This window comes from Bombina bombina, unplaced genomic scaffold (genome assembly GCF_027579735.1).
Source record: "Bombina bombina isolate aBomBom1 unplaced genomic scaffold, aBomBom1.pri scaffold_620, whole genome shotgun sequence".
Taxonomy (NCBI): Eukaryota; Metazoa; Chordata; class Amphibia; order Anura; family Bombinatoridae; genus Bombina; species Bombina bombina.
The window spans coordinates 241,930-261,199 of NW_026512401.1; the positions used below are offsets into that span (position 1 = coordinate 241,930).

Consider the following 19,270-nt stretch of genomic DNA (forward strand, 5'->3'; position numbering starts at 1 on the left):
TTCCTCTTGAGGGTTGCTTTGAGGTTCTCTCTCCCTTTCTCAGGGAGATGGTTACTTCCTGTCCTTATGTTGAGGATATCGGAATTTCAGGGCCGTATTGTTTCAGTGACCCCGTTCTGATCCTGTTTTCTTGGGATCTAGGGGGTTGTTTATTTAGCTTCTTATTTCCTGGGTTCTGGTTGTTCCTACTTTTGGCGGTTCTAGTTTTCTCCATCGCCGGCTAGGAGTTTTAAGGAATTTAATTTGTCCTTTTCATCCTTGGCATTGTTTTTGGATGGGGGTTCCTGGGTAGACTCCAGGGTGGTTTTTGGATGCGGTTTGGTCTTTCAGACAGGAAGGCCTTTTAGGCCTTTTTGAGTTTCAGTACTCTATAGGCTTGCTTTGCAGTTTTCCTTCAGACCTCTGTTGGTACTGTGCGGGGGTGATGTTTAACCTAGTTCCGATTTTTCGGTTTGGCGGTGTTGCTTCTATATCTTTCAGATATCATCCTGTTTTCTGTATTGTCCACTCCGGTCTCCAGTATGCGGTAGATCGTTCCCTGTTCTGAGATACTTACTTTGATCTTCAGGGGTGTTTTTGATTTATCTCTACCATGGAGTGGGAGAGTGTATTCACGGTTCCTTCTATTTTTGGGAATCATCGGTCAGTGGATTTGAACCCAGGCAAAGCTCCTGCTTTCTGATCTGCTGTGGGCTTCTGGTGTCAGCTAGCCTTCCAAAACAGAGGTTAATACTCTGGGGACTTGGTTTCTGTTGCTATCCAATTGGGTATTTTCTGAAACAGGTCCTTCTTTCTGTCTCTTACGCCTAGATTTAGAGTTTTGCGTTAGAAGGGGTGCGTTAGCTACGCATGTCCCCCCCCCCCCCCCGCACCTTTTAAACAACGCTGGTATTTAGAGTTCTCAGAAGGGCTGCGTTAGGCTCCAAAAAGGGAGCGTACAGGCATATTTACCGCCACTGCAACTCTCAATACCAGCATTGCTTACGGACGCGGCCAGCTTCAAAAACGTGATCGTGCACGATTTCCCCATAGGAAACAATGGGGCAGTTTGAGCTGAAAAAAAAACTAACACCTGCAAAAAAGCAGCGTTCAGCTCCTAACGCAGCCCCATTGTTTCCTATGGGGAAACACTTCCTAAGTCTGCACCTAACACCCTAACATGAACCCCGAGTCTAAACACCCCTAACCTTACACTTATTAACCCCTAATCTGCCGCCCCCGCTATCGCTGACCCCTGCATATTATTATTAACCCCTAATCTGCCGCTCCGTACACCGCCGCAACCTACATTATCCCTATGTACCCCTAATCTGCTGCCCCTAACATCGACGACCCCTATATTATATTTATTACCCCCTAATCTGCCCCCCCCCACGTCACCGCTACCTACCTACACTTTTTAACCCCTAATCTGCCGACCGGACCTCGCCGCCACTATAATAAATGTGTTAACCCCTAAACCGCCTCACCCCCGCCTCAAAAACCCTATAATACATTTTATTAACCCCTAATCTGCCCTCCCTAACATCGCCGACACCTAACTTCAAGTATTAACCCCTAATCTGCCGACCGGACCTCACCGCTACTCTAATAAATGTATTAACCCCTAAAGCTAAGTCTAACACTAACACCCCCCTAAGTTAAATATAATTTAAATCTACCGAAATAAAATAAATCTTATTAAATAAATTAATCTTATTTATTTATCTAAATACTTACCTGTAAAATAAACCCTAATATAGCTACAATATAAATAATAATTATATTGTAGCTATTTTAGGATTTATATTTATTTTACAGGCAACTTTGTATTTATTTTAACTATGTACAATAGCTATTAAATAGTTATTAACTATTTAATAGCTACCTAGTTAAAATAATTACAAAATTACCTGTAAAATAAATCCTGTAAAATAAATCCTAACCTAAGTTACAATTAAACCTAACACTACACTATCAATAAATTAATTAAATAAGATCAGCCAATAGAATGCAAGCTCAATCTGATTGGCTGATTGGATCAGCCAATCGGATTGAACTTGAATCTGATTGGCTGATTCAATCAGCCAATCAGATTTTTCCTAGCTTAATTCCGATTGGCTGATAGAATCCTATCAGCCAATCGGAATTCGAGGGACGCCATCTTGGATGACGTCACTTAAAGGAACCTTCATTCGTCGGGAGTCGCCGGAAGAAGAGGATGGATCCGCGTCGGCTGCTTCAAGATGGTCCCGCTCCGTGCCGGATGGAAGAAGATAGATGATGCCACCTGGATGAAGATGTCTACCGGTCCAGATGCCCTCTTCTTGCCGGATAGGATGAAGACTTCGGACCCTCTTCTGGACCTCTTCTTGCCGGATAGGATGAAGACTTTGGACCCTCTTCTGGACGGATCGGTGATACCCGGCAGGGTGAAGATAAGGTAGGGAGATCTTCAGGGGCTTAGTGTTAGGTTTTTTAAGGGGGGTTTGGGTTAGATTAGGGGTATGTGGGTGGTGGGTTGTAATGTTGGGGGGGGGATATTGGTTGTTTATTTAAATGCAAAAGAGCTGTTTTCTTTGGGGCATGCCCCGCAAAAGGCCCTTTTAAGGGCTGGTAAGGTAAAAGAGCTGTTACATTTTTATTTTAGAATAGGGTAGGGCATTTTTTTATTTTGGGGGGCTTTGTTATTTTTTTAGGGGGCTTAGAGTAGGTGTAATTAGTTTAAAATTCATGTAATCTTTTTTTATTTTTTGTAATTTAGTGTTTGTTTGTTTTTGTAATTTAGTTTAGTTGATTTAATTGTAGATAATTGTAGGTAGTTTATTTAATTAATTTATTGATAATGTAGTGTTAGGTTTAATTGTAACTTAGGTTAGGATTTATTTTACAGGTAATTTTGTAATTATTCTAACTAGGTAGCTATTAAATAGTTAATAACTATTTAATAGCTATTGTACATAGTTAAAATAAATACAAAGTTGCCTGTAAAATAAATATAAATCCTAAAATAGCTACAATATAATTATTATTTATATTGTAGCTATATTAGGGTTTATTTTACAGGTAAGTATTTAGCTTTAAATAGGATTCATTTATTTAATAAGATTTATTTTATTTCGTTAGATTTAAATTATATTTAACTTAGGGAGGTTTTAGTGTTAGGGTTAGACTTGGCTTTAGGGGTGAATACATTTATTAGAGTAGCGGCGAGGTCCGGTCGGCAGATTAGGGGTTAAAAAGTGTAGGTAGGTAGCGGCGACGGTGGGGGCAGATTAGGGGTTAATAAATATTATGTAGGTGTCGGCGATGTTAGGGGCAGCAGATTAGGGGTACATAGGGATAATGTAGGTTGCGGCGGTGTGTGGTCGGCAGATTAGGGTTTAAAAATTTTTAATAGAGTGGCGGCGATGTGGGGGGGGGCCTCGGTTTAGGGGTACATAGGTAGTTTATGGGTGTTAGTGTACTTTAGAGCACAGTAGTTAAGAGCTTTATGAACCGGCGTTAGCCCATAAAGCTCTTAAAGGGACACTGTAAGTAAATATTTTCTATGCCTGTTACTAACTAACTACCCCAAATACGCTTTTTATCAATAGCATTTCATTAACATTTCTCTACCGTATATCAGAAATCTTGTCTGCAAATGTAATTGTTTTCCAAACCCACTCCGTGGGTATGCTTTGCTCTGTACCAATCCGCTTACAATACCTAGGTTTCAAAATGGCGCTTTAAACACAAAGTTATTGGTTTAAGTATTTTGAACATGCAGTGCTGAAAATAGTGGGCAGGATAACGTGACATCATCGGCGAATAAAAGATATAACTTTTAGATTGTTATGAAACTTCGTTTTGGAGAAAATATAGGTCAGTAGGTTTTAATTAATGTTTATTAACTTTAATATGTTAGTTGTTTAGCTTAAAAATTATAACAGAAAGTAATCCTTTAACTCCTGACTTTTTTCTGCGGCTGGAGTCTTGTCGTTAGAGTTCTAACGCTCACTTCAGCCAAGACTCTAAATACCGGCGTTAGAAAGATCCCATTGAAAAGATAGGATACGCAATTGACGTAAGGGGATCTGCGGTATGGAAAAGTTGCGGCTGGAAAGTGAGCGTTAGACCCTTACCTACAAGACTCTAAATACCAGCTGTAGGCCAAAACCAGCGTTAGGACCCCCTAACGCTGGTTTTGACGGCTAACGCAGAACTCTAAATCTAGGCGTAAGAGTTTGGCAGAAGGTCGAGAGACTCACCTTTTCTGAGTGTACCTTGTTCTGGTTTCCCGGAGAGGTTTTTCAAGCTGAACCTTTGGGGAATCCGGTATAGGCTTTTTGGGCTTCTGTGACTGTCCCAGTCTTTTTCCTTAGGGGATTCTTAAGATGATCTATGGATCTTTTAGGGCTTGGGATGCTTAACTTCCTTGCCCTCCTTGACTATGTCACCCCTTCTGGGTTGACTCAGTCTGTCAGGAGCAGGCGTCAGGGTATCTGATTGCCTTTCTTATGCCGCAACTTCATTTCCTAGTTTGGTCTTCTTCCTAATGGGTGCTTCCTTATGGAGTTTGACTAGATCTTCGCCTTTGGATCCGTGAGAGGGTTATTTCTTAAGGGTTTCAATCCTTTCCTCAGCTTGTAGCTGTTCCTTCATTTTCTTGGGGATGGCGACCTTCCTCCACCCTGTTTCTTGGTGGGATTGGTGTTGATTCCCCCTGTTTTATACATTTTCTTGAGGTTCTCCTTTGTCCTTTTTCAGGGTGTACCGGAAGAAGGGTTTGTTAGCCGGTTCTGGTTGAAACGGCTAGTTCCTCTAGCCTGGGAGTTAACCTGGCTACCTCATAGTCGGGGGGTTACAGGTTGTATCATACGTCGCTTCTGCCCTGGTATGGGGGCTCCTAAACATATTCTACATCTCAGTTTTCTGGTCTGTTTCCCTTGGTTCATAGACTCTTGCTGTTCATTTCTTTTTGCTTTGATTCGGACTACGGTCAGGCAGTTCCGTTCTAGTCTTTTTTGCCGCTTCAGAAACGTAGTCTTTCCTGTTAGGTTTTTGCATCGGTATCGATGCAGGCGAGGGTTCTGAATTTTCTATTCTTTGACCTGTTCTGATGGGAAGTATTTTCTACATGTCCTAGTCTCTCTTGCAGTCTGGTACTTCGCTCCCTTTGCGGTTTTTGCTCTATGGAATTTTTCCTTCGGGTACTCCTCTGAGCTTCTCCCTCTGGTGTTCCTTTTTTTTCTGGGATCTTACCTCCAGGTCCTTTCAGACTTTTTTAGTGTACTCTGCTTACTTCTGGGTAACTTCCTATTGGAAGTGTAGGTATTGAGAGTCTTGGTTGTCCTGCTTGTTGTGTTTGGGGAGGAGCATTCTTCATTTGATCTTGTAGACAGCGGGACTCTAGTCTCCTCAGAGGTTTTTGGGCTCATTTTGGGACCAGCGATTTCTCTGGTTTCTGGCGTGGGCTCTTATGGTCATAATTGTTGGGACGGTTACTTGGTCCTTCTAACATTTTTTTCCTTTTTTGTTCCTTTTGCTTCTGATGAAGCAGTTTCGGGTGATTGTTTTTTTTTTTTTTTCAGGCTGTGGTGTCCTCAAATTGGGTGCGCCTCTCTTGTTACCCACCCGTTAGCATTCAATGTCCTCTATAGCTTGGGTATTGTTTTCCCAAAAGTAATGAATGCAGCTGTGGACTCTCCCTGTATTTAGAAGGAAAATATAAATTATGACTTACCAGATAATTTCCTTTCTTTTGATACAGGGAGAGTCCACAGCTCCCACCCGTGTTCTTCGGTGGGCGGCCCTAAGTTTAAGTAGTTTTTTCTTCTGGCACCTTTTTCATCCTGTTATTTCTTCTACTGCTGCTTTTTCCTTCAGCAGAATGACTGGGGGATAAGGGGGGGGGGGAGGTATTTAAGTCTTTGGCTGGGTTGTCTTTGCCTCCTCCTGGTGGCCAGGTTCTGTATTCCCAAAAGTAATGAATGCAGCTGTGTACTCTCACTTTATCGAAGGAAAGGTAGACTGATATGCTACAGGATATTTCTCCAACATAGGTGTGTCCGGTCCACGGCGTCATCCTTACTTGTGGGATATTCTCTTCCCCAACAGGAAATGGCAAAGAGCCCAGCAAAGCTGGTCACATGATCCCTCCTAGGCTCCGCCTACCCCAGTCATTCTCTTTGCCGTTGTACAGGCAACATCTCCACGGAGATGGCTTAGAGTTTTTTAGTGTTTAACTGTAGTTTTTCATTATTCAATCAAGAGTTTGTTATTTTCAAATAGTGCTGGTACGTACTATTTACTCAGAAACAGAAAAGAGATGAAGAATTCTGTTTGTATGAGGAAAATGATTTTAGCAACCGTAACTAAAATCCATGGCTGTTCCACACAGGACTGTTGAGAGCAATTAACTTCAGTTGGGGGAACAGTTTGCAGTCCTTTGCTGCTTGAGGTATGACACATTCTAACAAGACGATGTAATGCTGGAAGCTGTCATTTTCCCTATGGGATCCGGTAAGCCATGTTTATTACGATTGTAAATAAGGGCTTCACAAGGGCTTATTTAGACTGTAGACCTTTTTTGGGCTAAATCGATTGATATTAACACTTATTTAGCCTTGAGGAATCATTTATTCTGGGTATTTTGATATAATAATATCGGCAGGCACTGTTTTAGACACCTTATTCTTTAGGGGCTTTCCCAAAGCATAGGCAGAGTCTCATTTTCGCGCCGGTGTTGCGCACTTGTTTTTGAGAGGCATGGCATGCAGTCGCATGTGAGAGGAGCTCTGATACTTATAAAAGACTTCTGAAGGCGTCATTTGGTATCGTATTCCCCTTTGGGTTTGGTTGGGTCTCAGCAAAGCAGATACCAGGGACTGTAAAGGGGTTAAAGCTTAAAACGGCTCCGGTTCCGTTATTTTAAGGGTTAAAGCTTCCAAAATTGGTGTGCAATATTTTCAAGGCTTTAAGACACTGTGGTGAAAGTTTGGTGAATTTTGAACAATTCCTTCATGTTTTTTCGCAATTGCAGTAATAAAGTGTGTTCAGTTTAAAATTTAAAGTGACAGTAACGGTTTTATTTCAAAACGTTTTTTGTACTTTCTTATCAAGTTTATGCCTGTTTAACATGTCTGAACTACCAGATAGACTGTGTTCTGAATGTGGGGAAGCCAGAATTCCTATTCATTTAAATAAATGTGATTTATGTGATAATGACAATGATGCCCAAGATGATTCCTCAAGTGAGGGGAGTAAGCATGGTACTGCATCATTCCCTCCTTCGTCTACACGAGTCTTGCCCACTCAGGAGGCCCCTAGTACATCTAGCGCGCCAATACTCCTTACTATGCAACAATTAACGGCTGTAATGGATAATTCTGTCAAAAACATTTTAGCCAAAATGAACCCTTGTCAGCGTAAGCGTGGATGCTCTGTTTTAGTTACTGAAGAGCATGACGACGCTGATATTAATATCTCTGAAGGGCCCCTAACCCAATCTGAGGGGGCCAGGGAGGTTTTGTCTGAGGGAGAAATTACTGATTTAGGGAACATTTCTCAGCAGGCTGAATCTGATGTGATTACTTTTAAATTTAAATTGGAACATCTCCGCATTTTGCTTAAGGAGGTATTATCCACTCTGGATGATTGTGAAAATTTGGTCATCCCAGAGAAACTATGTAAAATGGACAAGTTCCTAGAGGTGCCGGGGCTCCCAGAAGCTTTTCCTATACCCAAGCGGGTGGCGGACATTGTTAATAAAGAATGGGAAAGGCCCGGTATTCCTTTCGTCCCTCCCCCCATATTTAAAAAATTGTTTCCTATGGTCGACCCCAGAAAGGACTTATGGCAGTCAGTCCCCAAGGTCGAGGGAGCGGTTTCTACTTTAAACAAACGCACCACTATTCCCATAGAGGATAGTTGTGCTTTCAAAGATCCTATGGATAAAAAATTAGAAGGTTTGCTTAAAAAGATGTTTGTTCAGCAGGGTTACCTTCTACAACCCATTTCATGCATTGTCCCTGTCACTACAGCCGCATATTTCTGGTTTGATGAACTGATTAAGGTGCTCGATAGTGACTCTCCTCCTTATGAGGAGATTATGGACAGAGTCAATGCTCTCAAATTGGCTAATTCTTTCACTCTAGACGCCTCTTTGCAATTGGCTAAGTTAGCGGCTAAGAATTCTGGGTTTGCTATTGTGGCGCGCAGAGCGCTTTGGTTGAAATCTTGGTCGGCTGATGCGTCTTCCAAGAACAAGCTACTAAACATTCCTTTCAAGGGGAAAACGCTGTTTGGTCCTGACTTGAAAGAGATTATCTCTGATATCACTGGGGGTAAGGGCCATGCCCTTCCTCAGGATCGGCCTTTCAAGGCAAAAAATAGACCTAATTTTCGTCCCTTTCGTAAAAACGGACCAGCCCAAGGTGCTACGTCCTCTAAGCAAGAGGGTAATACTTCTCAGGCCAAGCCAGCTTGGAGACCAATGCAAGGCTGGAACAAGGGAAAGCAGGCCAAGAAACCTGCCACTGCTACCAAGACAGCATGAAATATCGGCCCCCGATCCGGGACCGGATCTGGTGGGGGGCAGACTCTCTCTCTTCGCTCAGGCTTGGGCAAGAGATGTTCTGGATCCTTGGGCGCTAGAAATAGTCTCCCAGGGTTATCTTCTGGAATTCAAGGGACTTCCCCCAAGGGGGAGGTTCCACAGGTCTCAGTTGTCTTCAGACCACATAAAAAGACAGGCGTTCTTACATTGTGTAGAAGACCTGTTAAAAATGGGAGTGATTCATCCTGTTCCATTGAGAGAACAAGGGATGGGGTTCTACTCCAATCTGTTCATAGTTCCCAAAAAAGAGGGAACGTTCAGACCAATCCTAGATCTCAAGATCTTAAACAAATTTCTCAAGGTCCCATCGTTCAAGATGGAAACCATTCGAACTATCCTTCCTTCCATCCAGGAAGGTCAATTCATGACCACGGTGGATTTAAAGGATGCGTATCTACATATTCCTATCCACAAGGAACATCATCGGTTCCTAAGGTTTGCATTCCTGGACAAACATTACCAGTTCGTGGCGCTTCCTTTCGGATTAGCCACTGCTCCAAGGATTTTCACAAAGGTACTAGGGTCCCTTCTAGCGGTGCTAAGACCAAGGGGCATTGCAGTAGTACCTTACCTGGACGACATTCTGATTCAAGCGTCGTCCCTCCCTCGAGCAAAGGCTCACACGGACATCGTCCTGGCCTTTCTCAGATCGCACGGCTGGAAAGTGAACGTGGAAAAGAGTTCTCTATCCCCGTCAACAAGGGTTCCCTTCTTGGGAACAATTATAGACTCCTCAGAAATGAGGATTTTTCTAACAGAGGCCAGAAAGACAAAACTTCTGGACTCTTGTCGAATACTTCATTCCGTTCCTCTTCCTTCCGTAGCTCAGTGCATGGAAGTGATCGGGTTGATGGTAGCGGCAATGGACATAGTTCCTTTTGCGCGCATTCATCTAAGACCATTACAACTGTGCATGCTCAGTCAGTGGAATGGGGACTATACAGACTTGTCTCCAAAGATACAAGTAAATCAGAGGACCAGAGACTCACTCCGTTGGTGGCTGTCCCTGGACAACCTGTCACGAGGGATGACATTCCGCAGACCAGAGTGGGTCATTGTCACGACCGACGCCAGTCTGATGGGCTGGGGCGCGGTCTGGGGATCCCTGAAAGCTCAGGGTCTTTGGTCTCGGGAAGAATCTCTTCTACCGATAAATATTCTGGAACTGAGAGCGATATTCAATGCTCTCAAGGCTTGGCCTCAGCTAGCGAGGACCAAGTTCATACGGTTTCAATCAGACAACATGACGACTGTTGCGTACATCAACCATCAGGGGGGAACAAGGAGTTCCCTAGCGATGGAAGAAGTGACCAAGATTATTCTATGGGCGGAGTCTCACTCCTGCCACCTGTCTGCTATCCACATCCCGGGAGTGGAAAATTGGGAAGCGGATTTTCTGAGTCGTCAGACATTGCATCCGGGGGAGTGGGAACTCCATCCGGAAATCTTTGCCCAAGTCACTCAACTACGGGGCATTCCAGACATGGATCTGATGGCCTCTCGTCAGAACTTCAAAGTTCCTTGCTACGGGTCCAGATCCAGGGATCCCAAGGCGGCTCTAGTGGATGCACTAGTAGCACCTTGGACCTTCAAACTAGCTTATGTGTTCCCGCCGTTTCCTCTCATCCCCAGGCTGGTAGCCAGGATCAATCAGGAGAGGGCGTCGGTGATCTTGATAGCTCCTGCGTGGCCACGCAGGACTTGGTATGCAGATCTGGTGAATATGTCATCGGCTCCACCTTGGAAGCTACCTTTGAGACGAGACCTTCTTGTTCAGGGTCCGTTCGAACATCCGAATCTGGTTTCACTCCAGCTGACTGCTTGGAGATTGAACGCTTGATTTTATCGAAGCGAGGTTTCTCAGATTCTGTTATCGATACTCTTGTTCAGGCCAGAAAGCCTGTAACTAGAAAGATTTACCACAAAATTTGGAAAAAATATATCTGTTGGTGTGAATCTAAAGGATTCCCTTGGGACAAGGTTAAGATTCCTAGGATTCTATCCTTCCTTCAAGAAGGATTGGAAAAAGGATTATCGGCAAGTTCCCTGAAGGGACAGATTTCTGCCTTGTCGGTGTTACTTCACAAAAAACTGGCAGCTGTGCCAGATGTTCAAGCCTTTGTTCAGGCTCTGGTTAGAATCAAGCCTGTTTACAAACCTTTGACTCCTCCTTGGAGTCTCAATTTAGTTCTTTCAGTTCTTCAGGGGGTTCCGTTTGAACCCTTACATTCCGTTGATATTAAGTTATTATCTTGGAAAGTTTTGTTTTTAGTTGCAATTTCTTCTGCTAGAAGAGTTTCAGAATTATCTGCTCTGCAGTGTTCTCCTCCTTATCTGGTGTTCCATGCAGATAAGGTGGTTTTACGTACTAAACCTGGTTTTCTTCCAAAAGTTGTTTCTAACAAAAACATTAACCAGGAGATTATCGTACCTTCTCTGTGTCCGAAACCAGTTTCAAAGAAGGAACGCTTGTTGCACAATTTGGATGTTGTTCGCGCTCTAAAATTCTATTTAGATGCTACAAAGGATTTTAGACAAACATCTTCCTTGTTTGTTGTTTATTCAGGTAAAAGGAGAGGTCAAAAAGCAACTTCTACCTCTCTCTCTTTTTGGATTAAAAGCATCATCAGATTGGCTTACGAGACTGCCGGACGGCAGCCTCCCGAAAGAATCACAGCTCATTCCACTAGGGCTGTGGCTTCCACATGGGCCTTCAAGAACGAGGCTTCTGTTGATCAGATATGTAGGGCAGCGACTTGGTCTTCACTGCACACTTTTACCAAATTTTACAAGTTTGATACTTTTGCTTCTTCTGAGGCTATTTTTGGGAGAAAGGTTTTGCAAGCCGTGGTGCCTTCCATTTAGGTGACCTGATTTGCTCCCTCCCTTCATCCGTGTCCTAAAGCTTTGGTATTGGTTCCCACAAGTAAGGATGACGCCGTGGACCGGACACACCTATGTTGGAGAAAACAGAATTTATGTTTACCTGATAAATTTCTTTCTCCAACGGTGTGTCCGGTCCACGGCCCGCCCTGGTTTTTTAATCAGGTCTGATAATTTATTTTCTTTAACTACAGTCACCACGGTACCATATGGTTTCTCCTATGCTATTATTCCTCCTTAACGTCGGTCGAATGACTGGGGTAGGCGGAGCCTAGGAGGGATCATGTGACCAGCTTTGCTGGGCTCTTTGCCATTTCCTGTTGGGGAAGAGAATATCCCACAAGTAAGGATGACGCCGTGGACCGGACACACCGTTGGAGAAAGAAATTTATCAGGTAAACATAAATTCTGTTTTTTTCTCTGTGAAAGGCATAGTGTGCTAAAAAAGACTGCATCCTTAGTGGCACTGGCCTTATGGACTAGCAAGGAAGTTTTTCCAGCTTTTTGTTCTGTCTATGTTGAGTGTGTCTCTATTTTCTTTGTTGTAGTTTGCAGAGTAACATTTTAACCAGAGCCCCGTAATACATATTGAAATGCTCTCTTTTAGATAGAACAGATAAACTTTTTGAATAGAGTGCCCCTAAAACTTTTATTTTACTTATTGAACATTTAAATTTGAGGTACAAAGTTACAATTAAAATGCTCAATTAACTTTTCTTTAGTGAGCAAGAAGCAAATTAATTTGTTTTCCTTATTAATACATCAACTTGGCAATTTTTACTTTTTATAAGGACACAATTATTGTTGTCAGTACAACTTATAAAATAAAGTTGTGTTAATTTAAAGTGTTAGTATTATCCCAAGTAGCAGATAAGAAGGTTTTGTAATCAGTCTTTCTTTTTCCGAGCAGAGGTAATGCTTTTTCCCCCTTGTGTGTTCATATGGGCAGCTTTGGTACTAAGCTATTTGTCCTAATGTTCTCCACACTCAAAGTAGAACCATATGAAGGTCCTCTCTGTGATACACATAATAAGAAATAAAGCATGTATGATTATAATCCTATTGGGCAGTTGCAAGGCCAAAACTCACATACATTTTGCTGATGAGAGAAAATTACCTACCTGGGCGCTATTCACAAACATAAATAAAGGAAAGGAGGGTTTATTATCATGCTTTAGGTGAAGAGTGTAATTTCATAAGCCCACTTTAAAACAAGTCTCATTAGAGAGTCCTACTTTTATACATTTAAATATTTAATGCTTTTGAAACCAGTTATACTGTGCACACATGCCTTGGTTGTGTGTTCAAACTTTGCAAAAAAAACAAAACACCCTCTAATGAGAAGAAGAATGTTTTTACCTTACTACATTAAGCATTTCATAGATAGATACAAGGGCATATTAATATATTAGTTATCTAGGGAAGGCTTACTAAGGCCTAGATTACAAATGGAGCGCAAAAATATTAGTGCTGTTGACCACTAACACCGCTCAAGTTAAATCAATAGCGCTCTGATTCTTGTGCTCATATTACAAGTTGAAAGCAAAATCATTGTGCTAGAGCAAAGTCTCAGGCATGCTAACATCTGGAGGTTGGATAGTGCGGCTGCGCTAACTCCCTCATCTCATACACTTCTATAGGGCATGCGTGCTACAAAACTCTGTCCTGGTTTTTAAATGCTAACACAAAGTGCTAAGCTAAAGTGAGCTAAATCCGAAGGAGCATTAAGAAAAAAATACCTTTTATATATAAAAAATTAAATCAATCTCTGTCTTTCCTCTCTCTCATTTAATTATTCTTTTTAAATTGATATATTTATTAAAAATCTCTCTCTCCTCTCCCTCCCTCCCTCTCTCTTCTGACTAAAAAAAAGGTATACAATATAATGTTAAAACACTTTTTAAACATTAATTTCAATAATAAACATATATATTTATGTAAGTTGTTATTCACACACACACACACACACATATATATATATATATATATATATATATATATATATAATCAATATGGAGGGAAAAAACAAAACTCATTAGACCTAAAAATTGAATTGTAATTTATTTTTTGGGACATTTTGAGGTATAAAATAGACAGTCTGAATTGCTGCCTGAACCAGGCATCCAGCCAGTTGTCTTATGTTAAGGTAAGCGTGCGTGCCCATTTTGAATTCTGTGTGAGAGCATCTTAGAGAAAGACAGAGAGATTGTGTTTCATCTCATATATTTGCTGTGCTTTTTGTCTCTGTAGCTGCAGGTGGATACAATGCGTGAGAAGCTCCGCTGTACTCAGGATATACTTGCATCAAGCCAGCAAAAGGTGATGCTGCTTGGAGAGGAACTAGCAACAGTCTCCTCCATACGGGATCGCACAATTTCTGACCTTCACAAAAGCCGCCTTGAAACTGCTGATATTTCTATCAAAATCTCTGACCTAAGCCTGAAGTTCAAGGAAGGGATGGGCCAGTGGTGGCAAGAAAAAACTGCCCTGAACCACAGCATGGAGGTACAAAAAGCGAAGCACATACGTGATGAGAAAGAAACTGAGCCTTGGTTGACATTTAGAGGCTATGCAGAACTTAGGTGGATTTCTAATTAGTTTTATATTTATTGAGACCTAGGGTATCTTCACACATACCAGAAAAGGCTGCACAGTGACTTGGCTCACTAATATGTCAGGAACCACACCTAATAATAGATGTACATTAGTACAGAGAGAATATGATCTCTTGCTATTAATGGCCATCAACTTCCAAGATGATAAACTGAATGATTGTCTAATGTGTGAATAGCTTTGCCTCTAGATGACGTAATAGTGGCTTCAGCAGTTAGTCATCCTTATATAACGCTTTTAAAAGGCCTTTCATGTTACAGGTTATCTCAAGCACCATTGCCAGGTAAGTGCTGAACAGAACTCTTTTGCTTTGTATTTCAGGCAAAGAGGGATCAGATTGTTAATTTGAGAGCAGAAAAACTAAGCTTGGAAAACAGCCTACAGGATGAGAGGAGCCAGAGGCAATTACTGCAGCGCAAGCTAAGCCAAGAACAGGATGCCAGACAGGTACCAGAGATAAAGTGCCCAGGAAAATATAGCTCAGATGAAAATGGCCTTTTAAATTGATTACATATTAGGAAATAGGTTTAAGAAAATGTAAATATCACGTATGATAGACTCCTTTTTACTAAAACATTACATAATTGTTCATATCATATATTTAGGGCTCAATTTATCATTGCTATTCTCCTATATTTTCAACTAAAAATGCACATGAGAAATAATGCTCCCATTTATCATTCAAAAATGTGCAAGTTTGACTGTAAAATTCTCCTACTCTGTTCCCATTCTCCTTGGAGACAATGTTCTCCAAACAAAAATTAAAGGGATACTAAACCCAAATTTTTTCTTTCATGATTCAGATAGAGCAGGCAATTTTAAGCAACTTTCTAATTTTCTCCTATTATCAATTTTTCTTCATTCTCTTGCTATCATTATTTGAAGAAGCAGGAATCTACACAAAGGAGCCCTCCCATTTTTGTTTCAGCGCCCTAGATAGCGCTTGTTGATTGGTGGCTACATTTAGCCACCAATCAGCAAGGCTAACCCAGGTGCTGAACAAAAAATGGGCCGGGTCTTAAGCTTACATTCTTGTTTTTTAAATAAAGATAGCAAGAGAACAAAGACAATTGATAATAGGAGTACATTAGACAGTTGCTTAAAATGTCTTGTTCTATCTGAATCATGAAAAAAAAATTGGGTTTAGTATCCCTTTAAATTAGATCCTTAGTCGTATTTCCTATAGTAGTCATTAATTCAACTAGTTACAAATTTATCATTTCTTTTCTCCTATAGCAGACTGAAAGTTCCCCTGCAAATGCGTGCATTAAAGTTCTCTATAACTACTGTGGAGAACAGCTTTAGAAATCTATTCTCTACCAGTTGTAGAAGCAATGTTACAAAAGAAAGACTCTACAAGGTGCAAAAGTAATATATTAAAGTGCAATAATAATGTTTATTGTAGCCCAATAATAAATTATATTGGAATGCAAAAATACTATGTATTGGGATGCAAAAATTATATATAATGTAGCACAAAAAATATTTACTAGAGCACAAAAATTTTATCTGTTGTGACATAAAAATAATAAATAAAATAAGTGCTAAAATAGAAGCACAAAAAAAAACAATGAAAATATAGATCTATTTTCTTCTATGACAGTTTGTTGAAGAGGAGCATTAGCAAAGCTAGTAGTGGGGCTGTGTAAATATTTCTATTGGTTTATGTATTACTTACATGGAGAATAGTTGCGTATTTTCAATAATAAATAAGGCGCATATACCAATCCGACTAGAGAGATTTAGCTTTACATCTCTTCAGCTCTCCTATGAAGAAACGTAAAAAACAAAATTTTGTTATTTTTATAAATTTGATTGCACAGATGCGCTTCTGTAAAGGATAGCGGACTAGAACCCATAGGAGAATTGCATGGAGAATTCTCCTTGCGCTTGATAAAACTAGCCCTTATAAGCAACCAACATATTACACATTGCTGTTACTGTTGGTTCAATGCAAAACTCATGTTTCACATATGGCACACATTCTAAATAGATACATGCACCATTTAAATAAACACAGTAATACTTTATCATATTTTATTAACTTATATATATGTACATAAGTGTTTTTTTTTTTTTTAAATGTGCAATAATTCATGTAAAGTGTTGGCATTCTATTTAAAGTGCATTGGTAGGCTGTATCTCACATAAGTAATGATGCCATTGCATCTCTCGGTGTAATCTTATTTTACATTACAAAGCTCAGAAATTACATAAAATATTGGTTAATAATCTTTAACGGATGTAAGAAACTGAACAATGTGACACTGTAAGTGAATGAGTGACCACATGTTCCCTTGGGGACATGGTATACAATGACCTACCTTTAGCGCTTTTTAAGTTCTTGATCCCTTTGTAGTTTATCTGTTAGTAATTTGTATTTGATGATGCTGAGGGTGGTTTCTAGCATTACAAAAAAATAGTATGTGCCTTTATGAGTTTTGTGATATAGTAAGGATTCACACTGCTATGTTAGTGAAAAAATTGATTGCTGTATTATATTTAATTGATACATGCCCTATTTTATTCATGATTTTTTTATGGCAATAAACATAGCATGTTACCTCCATCTGAGCTGACATGAATATTAATTAAGGAGCTTGATTTATATGAATCCATATGACCTAATAACCTTTACAAAAACACATTCTAAATGCCCAATTCTCTAAACCTCTCTGGTCTGGTGAAATTCTATGATATACCCTGTCAGTATTACAAGGCCATTTATAACCTGGGAACTGTGTATCTCATTAAGGGGAGTTAACTAATATTCTTTATGTTAAAGAGAGACACTAGAATATAATATAATTGCTCCACAGAAGATATTGCCAGCCGGGTGGCATTTTAAAGTAGCCTGCATGATGTAGCCGTTTGGGGGCAGTGTAATATTTTTTAATATGATATCATTTTCAGATATCCAAAGAACAATTTCATTGCTTAATTTAACATACATGTATTTAATTATAATTTGTGTAATAAAAATTGAACATTTTTAATACTGGCTAATTTTAGCTTAATATTGGCTAAAATTTTAGCCGGGTGATCAGTAAAATCAGCCGAGTGGAAAACACTGCTTCAGGAAATAAGCTGTGGATTTCTCTCCATGCTGGCAAGTTTTTGAGGATTGGACCCTAAGGGCTCGATTTATCAAGTCCGCTGGACATCGCTGGCGGCCAGTAGCAGGGGGTGTCAATCATCCGGATCGGATGATTTCAATCCGCAACCTTTTATATGGTGGAGAGGTTAAGACTGCTTACGACCGCTGCTTCTTAACTTTAGTTTCAGGCAAGCCTTAAACGAAGGGCCTCCGAAGCATCATTTGCTTGATAAATAAAGCCATAAGTCTTTAACCCACATAGAGAATATTAGAGATGTTCTTTTAGAGTTTAATCTGTAGATTCTTACTCTACATCCATAAACAGAAAAATACATTTTCTATATTACAATTCTAGATAATTATCATTTGAACAATGGAATCCACTTACTCAAGATATGTTGTTCACTATTCCTGAGCATCATCAGTGAATTACAAATGGTGCCTCTAGATCAGAAATTATGAAGCATGGCGTCAGCTTGAAGGTGGCACATATGATTAGGATTGAGGGGGATAATAGCCTAAATTTATTTTATCTATTTTATCTTCAGAATAAACTGTCTTCATTTTTAAAGAAATGTCTAGTGAAGTAAGAATTATTTCTTACAACAAAAATCATTGCCAGCACAAATATTGTTCGTAAGTAGGTAGTTGCCCCTTTTCTGAAAAAAATGGATTTGTGTCATTCAGAGTGAAATTAGTATTTCTCCAACATAGGTGTGTCCGGTCCACGGCGTCATCCTTACTTGTGGGATATTCTCTTCCCCAACAGGAAATGGCAAAGAGCCCAGCAAAGCTGGTCACATGATCCCTCCTAGGCTCCGCCTACCCCAGTCATTCTCTTTGCCGTTGCACAGGCAACATCTCCACGGAGATGGCTAAGAGTTTTTTGGTGTTTAAATGTAGTTTTTATTCTTCAATCAAGTGTTTGTTATTTTAAAATAGTGCTGGTATGTACTATTTACTCTGAAACAGAAAAGAGAAGAAGATTTCTGTTTGTAAGAGGAAGATGATTTTAGCAAACGTTACTAAAATCGATTGCTGTTTCCACACAGGACTGTTGAGATGAAGTAACTTCAGTTGGGGGAAGCAGTTGGCAGACTTTTCTGCCTGAGGTATGACTGGCCACATTTCTAACAAGACTTTGTAATGCTGGAAGGCTGTCATTTTCCCTATGGGGACCGGTAAGCCATTTTCTTAGATTAAGTAAAAGAATAAAGGGCTTTATAAGGGCTTAAAAAACTGGTAGACATTTTTCTGGGCTAAAACGATTACTTTGCTAAGCATATTTGGCAGATTATAACTCTTTATAGTTATTATAATCTTGGGGATTGTTGTTAAAAAACGGCAGGCACTGTATGGACACCTTTTTCAGATGGGGGCCTTCTCTAGTCATAGGCAGAGCCTCATTTTCGCGCCACTAATGCGCAGTTGTTTTTGGAAAGCAAGGCATGCAGATGCATGTGTGAGGAGCTAAGAACCACTGAAAAAGCTTATAGAAGGCGTCATTTGGTATCGTATTCCCCTCTGGGCTTGGTTGGGTCTCAGCAAAGCAGATACCTGGGACTGTATAGGGGTTAAATGTAAAAACGGCTCCGGTTCCGTTATTTTAAGGGTTAAAGCTTTCAAATTTGGTGTGCAATACTTTTAAGGCTTTAAGACAATGTGGTGAAATTTTGGTGAACTTTGAACAATTGCTTCATGCTTTTTCGCATATTCAGTAATAAAGTGTGTTCTGTTTAAAATTTAAAGTGACAGTAACGGTTTTATTTTAAAACGTTTTTTGTGCTTTGTTGACAAGTTTAAGCCTGTTTAACATGTCTGAACCATCAGATAAGCGATGTTCTATATGTATGAAAGCCAATGTGTCTCCCCATTTAAATATATGTGATAATTGTGACATAGTGTCCAAACAAAGTAGGGACAATGATGCCACAGATAATAATAGTGCCCAAGATGATTCTTCAGATGAGGGGAGTAAGCATGGTACTGCATCATCCCCTTCTGTGTCTACACCAGTTTTGCCCACACAAGAGGCCCCTAGTACATCTAGTGCGCCAATACTTATTACCATGCAACAATTAACGGCTGTTATGGATAAT

At 40.3% G+C, this 19,270-nt stretch overlaps 1 protein-coding gene across 1 annotated transcript in view; it reads left to right on the forward strand.

Annotated features, from left to right (window-relative positions):
* LOC128644273 (calcium-binding and coiled-coil domain-containing protein 1-B-like) overlaps positions 1 to 14,521 on the forward strand; it is a gene marked incomplete at its 3' end in the record, with an annotated part of 72,512 nt that extends 57,991 nt beyond the window's left edge. Inside the window, exons 9-10 of the mRNA XM_053696946.1 lie at positions 13,712 to 13,966; positions 14,396 to 14,521. Of these exons, the coding sequence (XP_053552921.1) occupies positions 13,712 to 13,966; positions 14,396 to 14,521 (381 nt within the window). The remainder of the gene's footprint in view (positions 1 to 13,711; positions 13,967 to 14,395) is intronic.
* Between the last annotated feature and the right edge of the window lie 4,749 nt (positions 14,522 to 19,270).